The sequence below is a fragment of the Mya arenaria genome, chromosome 13 (genome assembly GCF_026914265.1).
Source record: "Mya arenaria isolate MELC-2E11 chromosome 13, ASM2691426v1".
Classification (NCBI taxonomy): domain Eukaryota; kingdom Metazoa; phylum Mollusca; class Bivalvia; order Myida; family Myidae; genus Mya; species Mya arenaria.
The window spans coordinates 133880-146279 of record NC_069134.1 but is presented as its reverse complement, the minus strand read 5'-3'; the positions used below and the strand labels follow the sequence as shown (position 1 = coordinate 146279).

The 12400-nt window shown below is 37.0% G+C and overlaps 1 protein-coding gene across 1 annotated transcript; it reads right to left on the bottom strand.

Moving 5' to 3' along the window:
- Nucleotides 1-6496: 6496 nt before the first annotated feature.
- Nucleotides 6497-8887, bottom strand: LOC128213746 (polysialoglycoprotein-like). Its single transcript, XM_052919788.1, has 4 exons — nucleotides 8820-8887; nucleotides 7866-8111; nucleotides 7242-7770; nucleotides 6497-7141 (listed from the first exon to the last, which is right to left on the bottom strand). The coding sequence occupies exons 1-4, from the start codon at nucleotides 8885-8887 to the stop codon at nucleotides 6497-6499; spliced, it is 1488 nt and encodes a 495-aa protein (XP_052775748.1).
- Nucleotides 8888-12400: the final 3513 nt, after the last annotated feature.

Genomic DNA, 12400 nt, shown 5'->3' with positions numbered 1-12400 from the left:
AAAATAGATGGAACAGGGACTCATGCATAATGGATCGAATATTTTAAGATTTATTCAAAACATGAAAAGCATCACGTTATAATGTCAATTAACCAATCACCTGCAGCCTTTTGCGGTATTGTGTTAGCAAGGATTGTGGAAATCGTGGACTTAAAAGACAAAATTTGAGCATACATGTAGCCGAATCTGTTGACAAGAGGGGGGGGGGGGGGATACTCCCCGAACAACATCAACATTACAACAACTTCTGGTTAGAAATGACGCAATTTGAGAGTATTTTTATAAATATTTGCTCTACATAAAAAAAGTAAACTTGAATTATTTAAAGGGGTGGGGACGGGGGGGGGGGGATGCACCCAATCCCCATTATCGGGCTTGTTTTGGTTTGTGGTTTTGTACGTGGGAGGATTCAAAGTGTTTTTCATAAAAAAGTACGGAAGGGTGTGGGATAAAGCGGCTTTGATTAAAAGTGGCAATTTTGGCAAGAAATGAATTGTCCACTCTTTCAGGAAAATTACTTTTATAAAATGCATTTATCTTGTCCGGTTTATCAAAATATGCCATTTCCTGTTTTTCACAATGTTTGCCTATTTTTTAAATTTAAAATTGAATAATCGGCATTCCAACCAGCACACAAAAATATCCATATGATGAAAATTGACTGCGAAAAATATGTGCAAAGATCTGTAGATCCGCACCATTTGATGTTTTAGAGTTCAGGTTCACTAGAAAAATACGAAGAATTGCATTTTATTTTTGGCCAAAACGCCTTAAAATTTTAGACACACATAAGTGCTTGGATGATAAGACAGTTAAACTTTGAAACCCGACACTGACCAATTTTAGCTAGTTTCGGGTATATTTATGTATACGCAGGGCTAATCGGAAGTAATTTTTATGTAAAAATGTTCTGAAGGGCTGGGGGAATGGTTTAGTGGGTGTCGAGAGTAATGAAAAGGCTCATTTAATGAAGATATGGTACTGATTGACGGTACATTTCCGAACAGGGCACAAATCCCGAACGCCGGCTAAAATACGTGTTTGTTTACCGTGATCGATTATTCGATAATCTAGATCAATACAGAGGTTTGCGTTGGTCTCACTTGCGGAGTTTCATCTTGTTTTGTAAAGTATTTTTCTAAAAAATGCCATTCAATGTTTATACGCTTAAGGGTCAAAATGTAGCACATGGGGAATGACGACAGAGGGCACACGCGCATCTTTAGGTTTTGAAGTTATGTTGACCTACATTCAAGATATTTATAAACAGAAATCACGCTTTACATTTGAATTGCATGTTTTGAAAAACTTCGGAAACAATAAATAACTTTGCAGCTAAGTGTATATTTAATATAGCAAACTTATTTATCATAATTGTATGACCATGTATTTTCGCTTTGAAAGTGTTCGGTATTTGTGCCCTCCATAGCATAATTTAAGGGTATGTATGTATGTATGTATTTCTTTAGACCTTGCGATCAAGGATAACCCGTGAAAGTGCAAGCACTTATTTCCAACGGGGTCCTTTGTTTTTTGCTGAAGGGACAGCACGCTGAAGAGACAGTGGTGGGATACAAGGAAGTCCGGGTGCGAGACCCTAGCTCTTTTTCGAAGAGACCCCTTGGTTCTTTTACGTGCTCGGTGTAAAGCACCGATACACGGGGTACAACTTTCCTGGGTTAAACCAGTACTGAGTACACCACTTTTCCAAGCACTACCCTTTAAATGCCAAGCGCCAGGCAAGGGAGCTACTTGTACCAACTTTTAACGTCTTTTGGTATGACGCGGCCAGGGATCGAACCCACGACCTCCCGCTCCGTAGGCGGACGCTTATCCACTAGGCCACGGAGACGGAGAGGGTGATATACTGTCCATAAAAAGAACGATTTTCGACATAAAATTGATGAGGTCGTGAACCTGCAAATTGACAGATGTTGTTACATTAACCAAAGATGTTTCATACGCAATTTTAACTTACTTCAACTACTTATTATCCAAAATTAATGTGAAAAACCTCAAAAAGTGTTCGGATTTGTGACCTTAGCCAGTATCTATATAAAATCGAAATGATGTGGTCAACATTCGCAACTGACCTATATTAAATTTTGTAATAAAAACTACATCATATTTGGAAATGTGTCACAAGAAGGTGCGCAAATGCAATGGTGACAGCAACTTCTCGTTGGTTATCGAGTGGTTAAAATGTACCTCATAAATATAAGAAGAAAGTCACTTAGTAACCAATAGTGTAGATCAATAAGGTGTTAGTAGGCTATAAATTGCCTACAAATGTTGACATGTGCGGTAATCGATTTATTCAGCGCCGACTCCTGCCTGTCTACATTCGCGACTGTCCTCCAGAAATCAAAGCACTGAAAGTGCTTAGAGAGTGGGGGAATCGCAAAGTGGTGGTCGAGATTGATTTAAATGATGTAAAGCATTGGAAAGGTGATCGTAGGATGCGTGTGATATGCACCAACAACCAGTGCTATGCTGATGGAGTTTTATATAACGATGAATAGTATGGTAGCGAGTTTGTACGAGTGGATGATGTATTTATTATTCAAAACTGTTTTATTGCGTTCATATCATGCATCATTCAAAGCTTACTACATGCAACACCTATAATACACTATCACACAGTTTTTCCATTGAACCCAAACATCTAGCTAAGAACAATCATCAACAGTACGTATACATAAGTCATGTTCAGTATTGACGTAATTTCGATTGATGTTATCTTCCTACCGCCATCACCTCTTCAATTCTTTGCATCATCAAAATAAATCAATCTCGACACCGACTATACCATTCCTAATACTCTCAGCACTTTCATTGCTTTGATTATAAACAGATGAATTTTGTACCCCATTGGCAGTCCATGAGGCTTATCGGTAAGTTTAAAATAGTCGAACAATAGTGCACATGATGGCTATAAGTAGTTGATGTAATGATATCCAAATCTGTGACAAGTGACATGTTATGTTCATATAAACTGAGTGTAAATATATATCATTGTGTCATGTTTTTCGGTGATAGCTGTTTTACCTAGATGTTAAGACAAATGACTTATTAGCTCCACTAATCGAAAAATAAGTAGGCTTTACTACTTGCCCAAGTGTCGGCGTCGGCGTCTGATTAAAGTTTTAGGGCTGGTTGGCATTTTTACTTATAACTCCAATACCCTTAATTCAATAATACTTCTCACAGTTGTTCAGGACCACCACACAATGAGGTTACATATCTCCATATTATCCAACGAATACGAATACGAATTATGGCCCCTGCTGTCTAAGGAACGTAGGTTAAAGTTTTAGGGCAGGTTTGGATTTTAATGAAAAACTTTGATACCCGTCATTCAAATGCTTAAATACTTCGCACAATTATTGATAACCATCTTACAATAAGGTTACGTAACTCCATTTTACCTTTTATGGACCTTGATTGACTTTTTTTTTTATCTTATTGTCTTTTTATTTTTTTTATTTTTTCTTATGGCAGCCACATTTCCATATTTTAACCAGGTTTTCACAAAGGGAAAACTAGTGATTAAAATGACTCACGTCATTGTTCGGGACGGGTTGGGACAAAATGGGGGGTTAATGATAAACAATCGGCCAAGAAACGTGTACAGTCGAGTAATAACCATGAAGTTTGGAAAATAGGAATATATACATGCAAGCACAGTTACAACATGCACATATATGCCATATTTGCCGAGAAAATACAAAATATTGTTAATTAAATCAACACGTTTATTTGTAAACATTGCCTTTTAGGCCACAATCTGTCCAATAACGTTTTTATCTTTAAAGTTATGCTACCAAACGAAGTTGTCGATCAAAGAATATGTTTTTCGCCACATACTGGACGCATACATTTTTCAAAATTTAAAGAAAAAGTCCACTTACCAGGCAAAAGTTGCTACCTCAATCGGTACTTTTTCATTCTAAATCCGCCATTTTGTTTGCCATGAAACATTTTTCTCTCTTAATGTTTGCATGAAATGAAATTACGCCCCCCCCCCCCCCCCTGCTTATTGTGCCTCTGGTAGTCGCCGACTTAACTATAAAACAATCAAAACGGTTCATTTCCTTTATATTTTCCACATTATTGTGCGATACTATTTCCCGGTCTCTCGCCGTATTATCCGGTCTCATCTACTCTCCTAATTCCCGGTTCCTAGTTATTGAAATATTTTATGGCTTCAAAAAACGCAATGTGTTGCCGATATTTGGTAAACAAAATTGACATAGGTATTGGCTTTTAACGGTGAAAAATATCATTTTCGAATAAATTAGTCGATGTTAAGATATTATTTATTTAGCCTTTTAAAGACTGGACATTTTTAAGACTATTTTTGGCGGAAATAAAGGTATTTTGAGCTAAATTAAAGAAAAATATGTCTTTGCAATATTCTTTTTATTACGCTTCAAACGTAAGAAAACTGAACTTTCTATAATTTGATCATTGTTAATGAGAAAATAATACTTTGCGAAAATATGTTGTTGTTTTTTTCGAAAATAAGATATAACCAAGATAGGTGGCGAAAACAATATGTTTGGCATCAATATAGAAAAACATATAAAAATGCTGAAGCCCTTAATGTTAAGAAATTAATGTTCATATTCTGAAGTAAATTTGCCTATTTTTACTTCTTTACTTAATCGTACTATTTTTGATCTGCAGAATAATTTAGTCACGAATTTACGTTTCAGGTGTTCCAAATTTAGCGTTGTTATATCTTAATAAAAAAGCCAAATAATTAAACTAAGAATACGAAGTATTTTATCAAATCTGTCATCCGAGACTTTGATTAACAATTAAAGGCCTAGTTTAAGGGATATTTGGCATGACATACCTCTGCTGTGCATCTCCTGCTAATTGCCCTGATGTCACAGTAGGGCAAATTTCAATTTCGAGTTTATTTGTTTGTTGGCTGACAGGGCCATTAAGGGTCCATTTCTATAATAAAACACCCAAAACTGCACAGCAGGATATTCAGCTCGGAGATCTGATAAGACAATTATACGTAATTGTTGTTTTTTGTGTGTGTGTTTTTTTTTTTTTTTTTTTTGTTTTTTGTTGTTTTTTTTTTTGGGGGGGGGAGGGGGGTCACTTATAGAAGGATTAAACTAGGCCTTTAACACTGTGTTCATCCGCTGTCACTTGGGTACTGTTGACTGGCGTGTTTGTCATGGCTTGTTTAAGAGGCCGCTACTGTTTACTGCTCGGTTATGTAACTAAAGGTGCACGTGTCAGACAAATTACTCATCTAAAATGTATAGGTTTTCAACTGCGGATAATACGTTTATACTTAACCACTTAATTCAGTATTTTGATGATGGAAAGAAGAATCTAGTTGTGCCTTAATATATTTAAAGCAAGCATTTGACTGAAAATGGAAAATATTCATTACTGATAACAGGATTGTAACTGTGTTTTAATAATTGAAAACGCAAAGTTATTATATCATTGGTGAGTGCTAAAAGATTTACTGTGATCTACTTTAGTCTCATAAGGTAGAAATACCCTGTTTTATGCTCATTTCTTTTAAACTAAACTCGATATTCTTCATAAGAACCATTGTTTTCGACATTTATTCATCCTTTTTGCAATATTAAAACAATATCATTAATTGTGGTTAATTTTATCTGGAAGTAAGAGTGCATCTTTAACTTTCATTAGCTTTAAAGGGGCACAAAATATATTGATATAAATAAAATATAAATTGATGCTAAAACACTTCTTTATTTTTTTAATCCAACATAACCCCCTTGACTTTGATGGTCAAACTTATTATTTATTCTTTCCAACAATTTGCATCAATCTATATTGTGCCCCTTTAAAAGTCAAATTATAAGCAGATATATAGCTTAGCAAATACATGAAATCATTTTCAGAGTATTAACATTTGTTTTAAATAACGCATATGTTTCAAGTTTTCCTGTACTTCTGAACAGTTTCTTAAAATGCACTTAAATAGCAGCTTCACAGTTTTGTTCCCTTTTTCATAAAAGCAATCATGAGATGTTATAACATATCTAAGTTTATATACACTATCATTGCTTGTTGTCAAACTCCACATAAATGTCTTGTAGAAGCCAGCTGTAGTGAAAGCGGTCATCCATTTTAGGACGAGTGTAGGAGAAGCAGTCATAAACATTAAGACGACTGGGATGCTGACTTATGCGGTCATCCACATTAGGATGACTAGTTGGCTGACTGAAACGGTCATCTGGGAAGCTGACTGAAGCAGTGATCTACATTAGGATGACTGCACGGCTGACTGAAGCGGTCATCTTTATTAGGACGACTGGGAGGCTGACTGAAGAGGTCATCTCCATTAGGCTGACTGGGAGGCTGACTGAAGAGGTCATCTCCATTAGGACGACTGGGATGCTGACTTAAGCGGTCATCTCCATTAGGATGACTAGTTAGCTGACTGAAGAGGTCATCTACATTATGACGACTGGGAGGCTACTGAAGAGGTCATCTACATTATGACGACTGGGAGGCTACTGAAGAGGTCATCTACATTATAACGACTCGGAGGCTGACTGAAGTGGTCATCTACATTATGACGACTGGGAGGCTGACTGAAGAGGTCATCTGCATTTTGACGACTGGGGGACTGACTGAAGTTGTCACCTACATTATGACGACTGGTAGGCTGACAGAAGTGGTCATCTCCATAAGGACGACTAGGAGGCTGATTGAAGAGGTCATCTCCATTAAGATGACTGGGAGGCTGACCGAGATGGTCATCTACATTATGACGACTGGGAGGCTGACTGAAGTGGTCAACTCCATTCGGACGACTAGGAGGCTGTCTGAAGAGGTCATCTCCATTAGGATGACTGTATGGCTGACTGAAGTGGTCATCTACATTATGACGACTGGGAGGCTGTTTGAAGTGGTCATCTTCTTTAGGACGACTGGAAGGCTGACTGAATTGGTCATCTACATTAGGATGACCACACGGCTGACTGAAGAGGTCATCTCCATTAGGTGGACTGGGAGGCTGACTGAAGAGGTCATCTACATTATGACGACTGGGAGGCTGACTGAAGAGGCCATCTTCATTAGGACGACTTGGATACTGACTGAAGAGGTCATCTACATTAGGACGACTGGGAGGCTGACTGAAGAGGTCATTTTACATTAGGACGACTGGGAGGCTGACTGAAGAGGACATCTCCATTAGGACGACTGGGAGGCTGACTGAAGAGGTCATTTACATTAGGACGACTGGGAGGCTGACTGAAGAGGTCATTTACATTAGGACGACTGGGAGGCTGACTGAAGAGGTCATCTCCATTAGGACGACTGGGAGGCTGACTGAAGAGGTCATCTCCATTAGGACGACTGGGAGGCTGACTGAAGAGGTCATTTACATTAGGACGACTGGGAGGCTGACTGAAGAGGTCATTTACATTAGGACGACTGGGAGGCTCACTGAAGAGGACATCTCCATTAGGACGACTGGGAGGCTGACTGAAGAGGTCATCTACATTAGGACGACTGGGAGGCTGACTGAAGAGGTCATTTACATTAGGACGACTGGGAGGCTGACTGAAGAGGTCATCTCCATTAGGACGACTGGGAGGCTGACTGAAGAGGTCATTTACATTAGGACGACTGGGAGGCTGACTGAAGAGGTCATTTACATTAGGACGACTGGGAGGCTGACTGAAGAGGTCATTTACATTAGGACGACTGGGAGGCTGACTGAAGAGGTCATTTACATTAGGACGACTGGGAGGCTGACTGAAGAGGTCATTTACATTAGGACGACTGGGAGGCTGACTGAAGAGGTCATTTACATTAGGACGACTGGGAGGCTGACTGAAGAGGTCATTTACATTAGGACGACTGGGAGGTGACTGAAGAGGTCATCTCCATTAGGACGACTGGGAGGCTGACTGAAGAGGTCATTTACATTAGGACGACTGGGAGGCTGACTGAAGAGGTCATCTACATTAGGACGACTGGGAGGCTGACTGAAGAGGTCATTTACATTAGGACGACTGGGAGGCTGACTGAAGAGGTCATCTACATTCGTATAACTTGGAGGCTTATTAATGTCCCTCCAGCAAGGACTGCTGACACTGAAAATATTTATGGATATACATGTCCATAGTTTCATATGACTCATACTTGTGTTTATGCCTCTTGTGATCTTCAGCTAAACGGATATTCAACGTTAAGTAGTTTACAGTTTTCAATTTATTAGTACACTCTGCGCACACGCATGTGATATGAGGTATAATGATACACGGAACTAACACTACTACATGCTGTAGGTTGCATACAACAGGAGATAAAAACTACATAACATAATAGTTTAGCTTACAAATTGTACACAAATGTTAACGATAGTACAGCAGTTGAGGAGATCTTTTGCTGGGTGGGTTTGAAATTATTTTATTACAACAACAAATCTGCCTAATTTTGATATAAAACTACTCTCACTCTTTTCTTCTTCTACGCCTATTTTGTGATTATTGATCATGTTAACAAGTTTCAGCAGTTTGGTTAATCCATCTTCGTTAAATTCCATTATACTTTACAATCCATCATTTTGAACCTAGTCAGAGAACAATATTAATGCAGCAATGATTATACTTTATTGTTCATATATTTGTCATTTTGTCTCTCGATGTTATAATAAAACAATGTGCAGAGTCATTACTCTGATTATCAATGGTAAAATAAAACCCCTACTATTATTCATATTTAAAGAAAATTTAAACAGTATTTCATTTTGTCAACAAACGAAAAAAACTGGGTGGCTTGGATGTAAAGGAGTATTATACCATGCTTGTTGGATGAGCGATGCACCCCTGCTTCCCCCCTTGTTATCGATAGCTGCCGCGTCCCCCATCCCCCTCCCGGCTCTCTTGTCCGTAGCGATGGCTACATGGTATATGCATTGGTAATAATTACAATATATCTTTTCAATTTCATGTTTTACTCATTTATTTTGTTGAAGTGTTCGTCCTTTGACACCAGGGGTGCGTTTCAGATAGATTTTACGATCTGCCATTATCGTAAATTTACGATCATAATAACGACCAACTTAACGATAATCATAAAGGCGTTTCAGAAACGTCTCGTAAACTCTCCGGTCGTACGTAAAAAAATAACGATAAAGCACAGCGTTAAAGCGAGTGACCCAGTCTGAAGTGAAATGACGTAACGTCATATTAACCTGATGAGCGCACCTGTCTTTTTATTAATGATAATAATAATAATAATAATAATAATAATAATAATAAAAATAATAATAATGATGATGAGAATCTCTTGAAGGGAATCAATTAATGTAACTCTCCTTTTTATAATGATTGACACAAATGATACAAACTCGTGGTATCTATTCTGCTATTTATGTTACATTTGTATCTTAAGTACATCATCATCCGGGATTTTTTGTGATGGAGGCAGTGGCGGGTTCCGACGCTCATTTTAAAATTTGTGTAATTATAAAGAAAATTGGACAACAACAAAATACGTTGTTTTTTCAGGCTGGTGATTTTAATTTAAATTCGTCTTTGATAAGTGAAATATTATAGTATGCGTATTATGAATGTTCTGTAAAGTAAATGCAATTGTGCAGAATGGTGCTGATGATGATAGTCACGATGATGCGACGACAACGGCAATGATAATTTAATAATAATAATGCGACAAAGACACTATCATGATGATGCAATGACGACGATAGTGATAATGCGGCGACGACGACGACAACTAATATTATGAGTATTATAATAATAATACGGCGACGACACTATCATGATGATGCAATGACGACGATAGTGATAATGCGACGACGACACTATCATGATGATGCAATGACGAAGATAGTGATAATGCGGCGACGACACTATCATGATGATGCAATGACGACGATAGTGATAATGCGGCGACGACACTATCATGATGATGCAATGACGACGATAGTGATAATGCGGCGACGACACTATCATGATGCAATGACGACGATAGTGATAATGCGGCTACGACGACGAATATTATGAGTATTATAATGATAATGCGACGACGACGACTAAGATGATGATGAAAATAATAATGATGATGCACCACGGCAATGATACTAATTATGATGTGACGATGACGACAATGATCATGACGTGATGATGATATGTAGATGTTGCTGATATTTGATGATGACGAAAGTGGTGAAGTTGGTGGTGGTGGTGGTGGTGGGTGCGGTGGTTGTTGATGATGATGATGATGATGATGATCATCATCATCATGATGATGACTGATTCCAATCATCAACAACCGGCCTTAGTTCGGATAACGAGTAAAGTTCATACGTTTATGCACCAAAACTGTGACTGAGGGTTATTGTATTGGGAAATAGTTTGAAAATACAACTTTGACCGGTTGGATTTTTTGTATGAAGACAATTCATAAATCCATCTTTATTGTGTCAGTTAACAGTTTAATAAACAGCATTTCAAATCCATTCAAAAAAAAAAAAACACCTATATTATTAATCATTATTATTTTTAAAAAACAACCATAATAACCCTCTCTATATATGTACATGTACATTCAAAAAACATGTAGGCAAAGTAATGTCAACGCACTCTCTGGTCTTGAAGAATTTCCAATAAGTAAATAGTGAGGCAATAGTCGGGCATCGACAACAAAGTGGTCAGTTCATATATATATTAGAAATATTAATACATATAGTGGGCAAAAAGTCCTGTTCTCACAACACTTTCTTGTCAATGAACTGACCGTGAGTCTTGCCCATCCTTCAAAAAAAATACCATTCTTACACGTAAATGTTTTTTAAGATACAAGACTGGAGAAATGAAACCATATCCAATATTCAGAGCTGTGGGACCTCCCTAGATGTCATTCATCGCAGGTTTCGCGGCATTTTGGGTAAAAAATTACTCCTTTGACGAATATCCCATCAACCGATGGGGGTAAAACTCCCCTTTTGGCTTCAAAATTCTGTTTAAGTCACACTTGGGGATGTGACGGGGTCAAGCCATAATGCAGCCATTATAGGGCGCGGGCAGACCTTTATAAACTCAACAACAACAACTCCTAAAACACACCGGAACCTTTAAGGTGAGTATCTTGAAGACTGACTGTGAGCATATTCTAAATGTTTGAAACTTTGTGATTTTTCAGTGTCCTGAAAGAGACAAAAAGTTATAAAATATTGTTTAATACAGCACAATATAATACATTTATGAAAACGCCTTTTAATGGTTAAACTACAAGAAACACATAACTTACATTCCCATATTTCAACTGAAATAGTTGGATATTTTATGAAAATTATTGTCTTTTTAAAAAAAAATAAGTAGGGTATTTAAGAAAACATGAAAAACACCATTCTGGTGGCATTTTATTTCTTGTTTATTGTTCATATAAGTTAAATAACAATTATGTTATACCAGTTAACTGCTCAAAGTAAGATGCCCAACATTGTATCAATATAAAATTCATCTTATTGTATTATTCATAAAATTGGTTTATATCATATTGCATTTTATCATTTCCTACCTACTTTTACATTTCCCTCCATTGCCAGCTTGAAGCATTCCTGATAGTTCTCTATCACCAGCCTGAAATAATTAACTAAAACAATATTTAACAAGCAAAAAAAACCTAAAACATAGAATATCATTAATCATCTGTACATAGCCTGTGCATTAACTGCAGGTACATAATATGGTTTTGCAGTTTAGTTTCTACATTTACAGTTTAGTCCTTATGACAATGTGTTCATATGTTGAATATACCTCCAATATTATTCAATATACCAACATTAGAATTTAATTCCCTTTTCCATACCATTATTAAACAGAGGTCAATGAAGAGCACAGCATTTTCCACCAAGACCATGACACTTCTGTTGTCATTTTTCATTTCAGTTTATATTGTACACTTGGCATCAAATGGCATGACTGAAAAAGACAAGAATTTGAAAACTCACATATGTTCATAATGGTATACTACAAAGTTCTACATAAACCATATGATACCTTACTAAAACAAGTTTTAATTACAAGTAAAGGTGAACTAAAATGATTACATTGTCACCTGATAGTGTCCATGGTATTAAAGTAGCCAATAATCAACTTATTTGTTGTGACAGTGTTGTTTACATTACTGTACTGTATCTACATTTACATATTTAGCATCAGTTTAAGATACATGTGTAAAAATAATTATGTTATATCATGACATGATAAAATGGTAACACTGTTTAATAATTCACTGACTACATGCCACAGAGACTGGTTATATTACAACAAAATATGTACAGGCATTTATTTATCCGAATTAAAAACCATCCGAAATAGAAGAAGTTCAAGAAAATGTTTTAAAGGACATATTA

Excerpts from the sequence above, each read along its gene's own strand:
- LOC128213746 (XM_052919788.1), bottom strand. The coding sequence starts at position 8,887 with ATGGGGGACGCGGCAGCTATCGATAACAAGGGGGGAAGCAGGGGTGCA. Across the intron at positions 8,112-8,819 it reads TCGCTCATCCAACAAGCATG|TGTCAGCAGTCCTTGCTGGA; the intron begins GTATAATACTCC and ends AAATATTTTCAG. Across the intron at positions 7,771-7,865 it reads CACCTCCCAGTCGTCCTAAT|TCAGCCTCCCAGTCGTCCTA; the intron begins GTAAATGACCTC and ends TGACCTCTTCAG.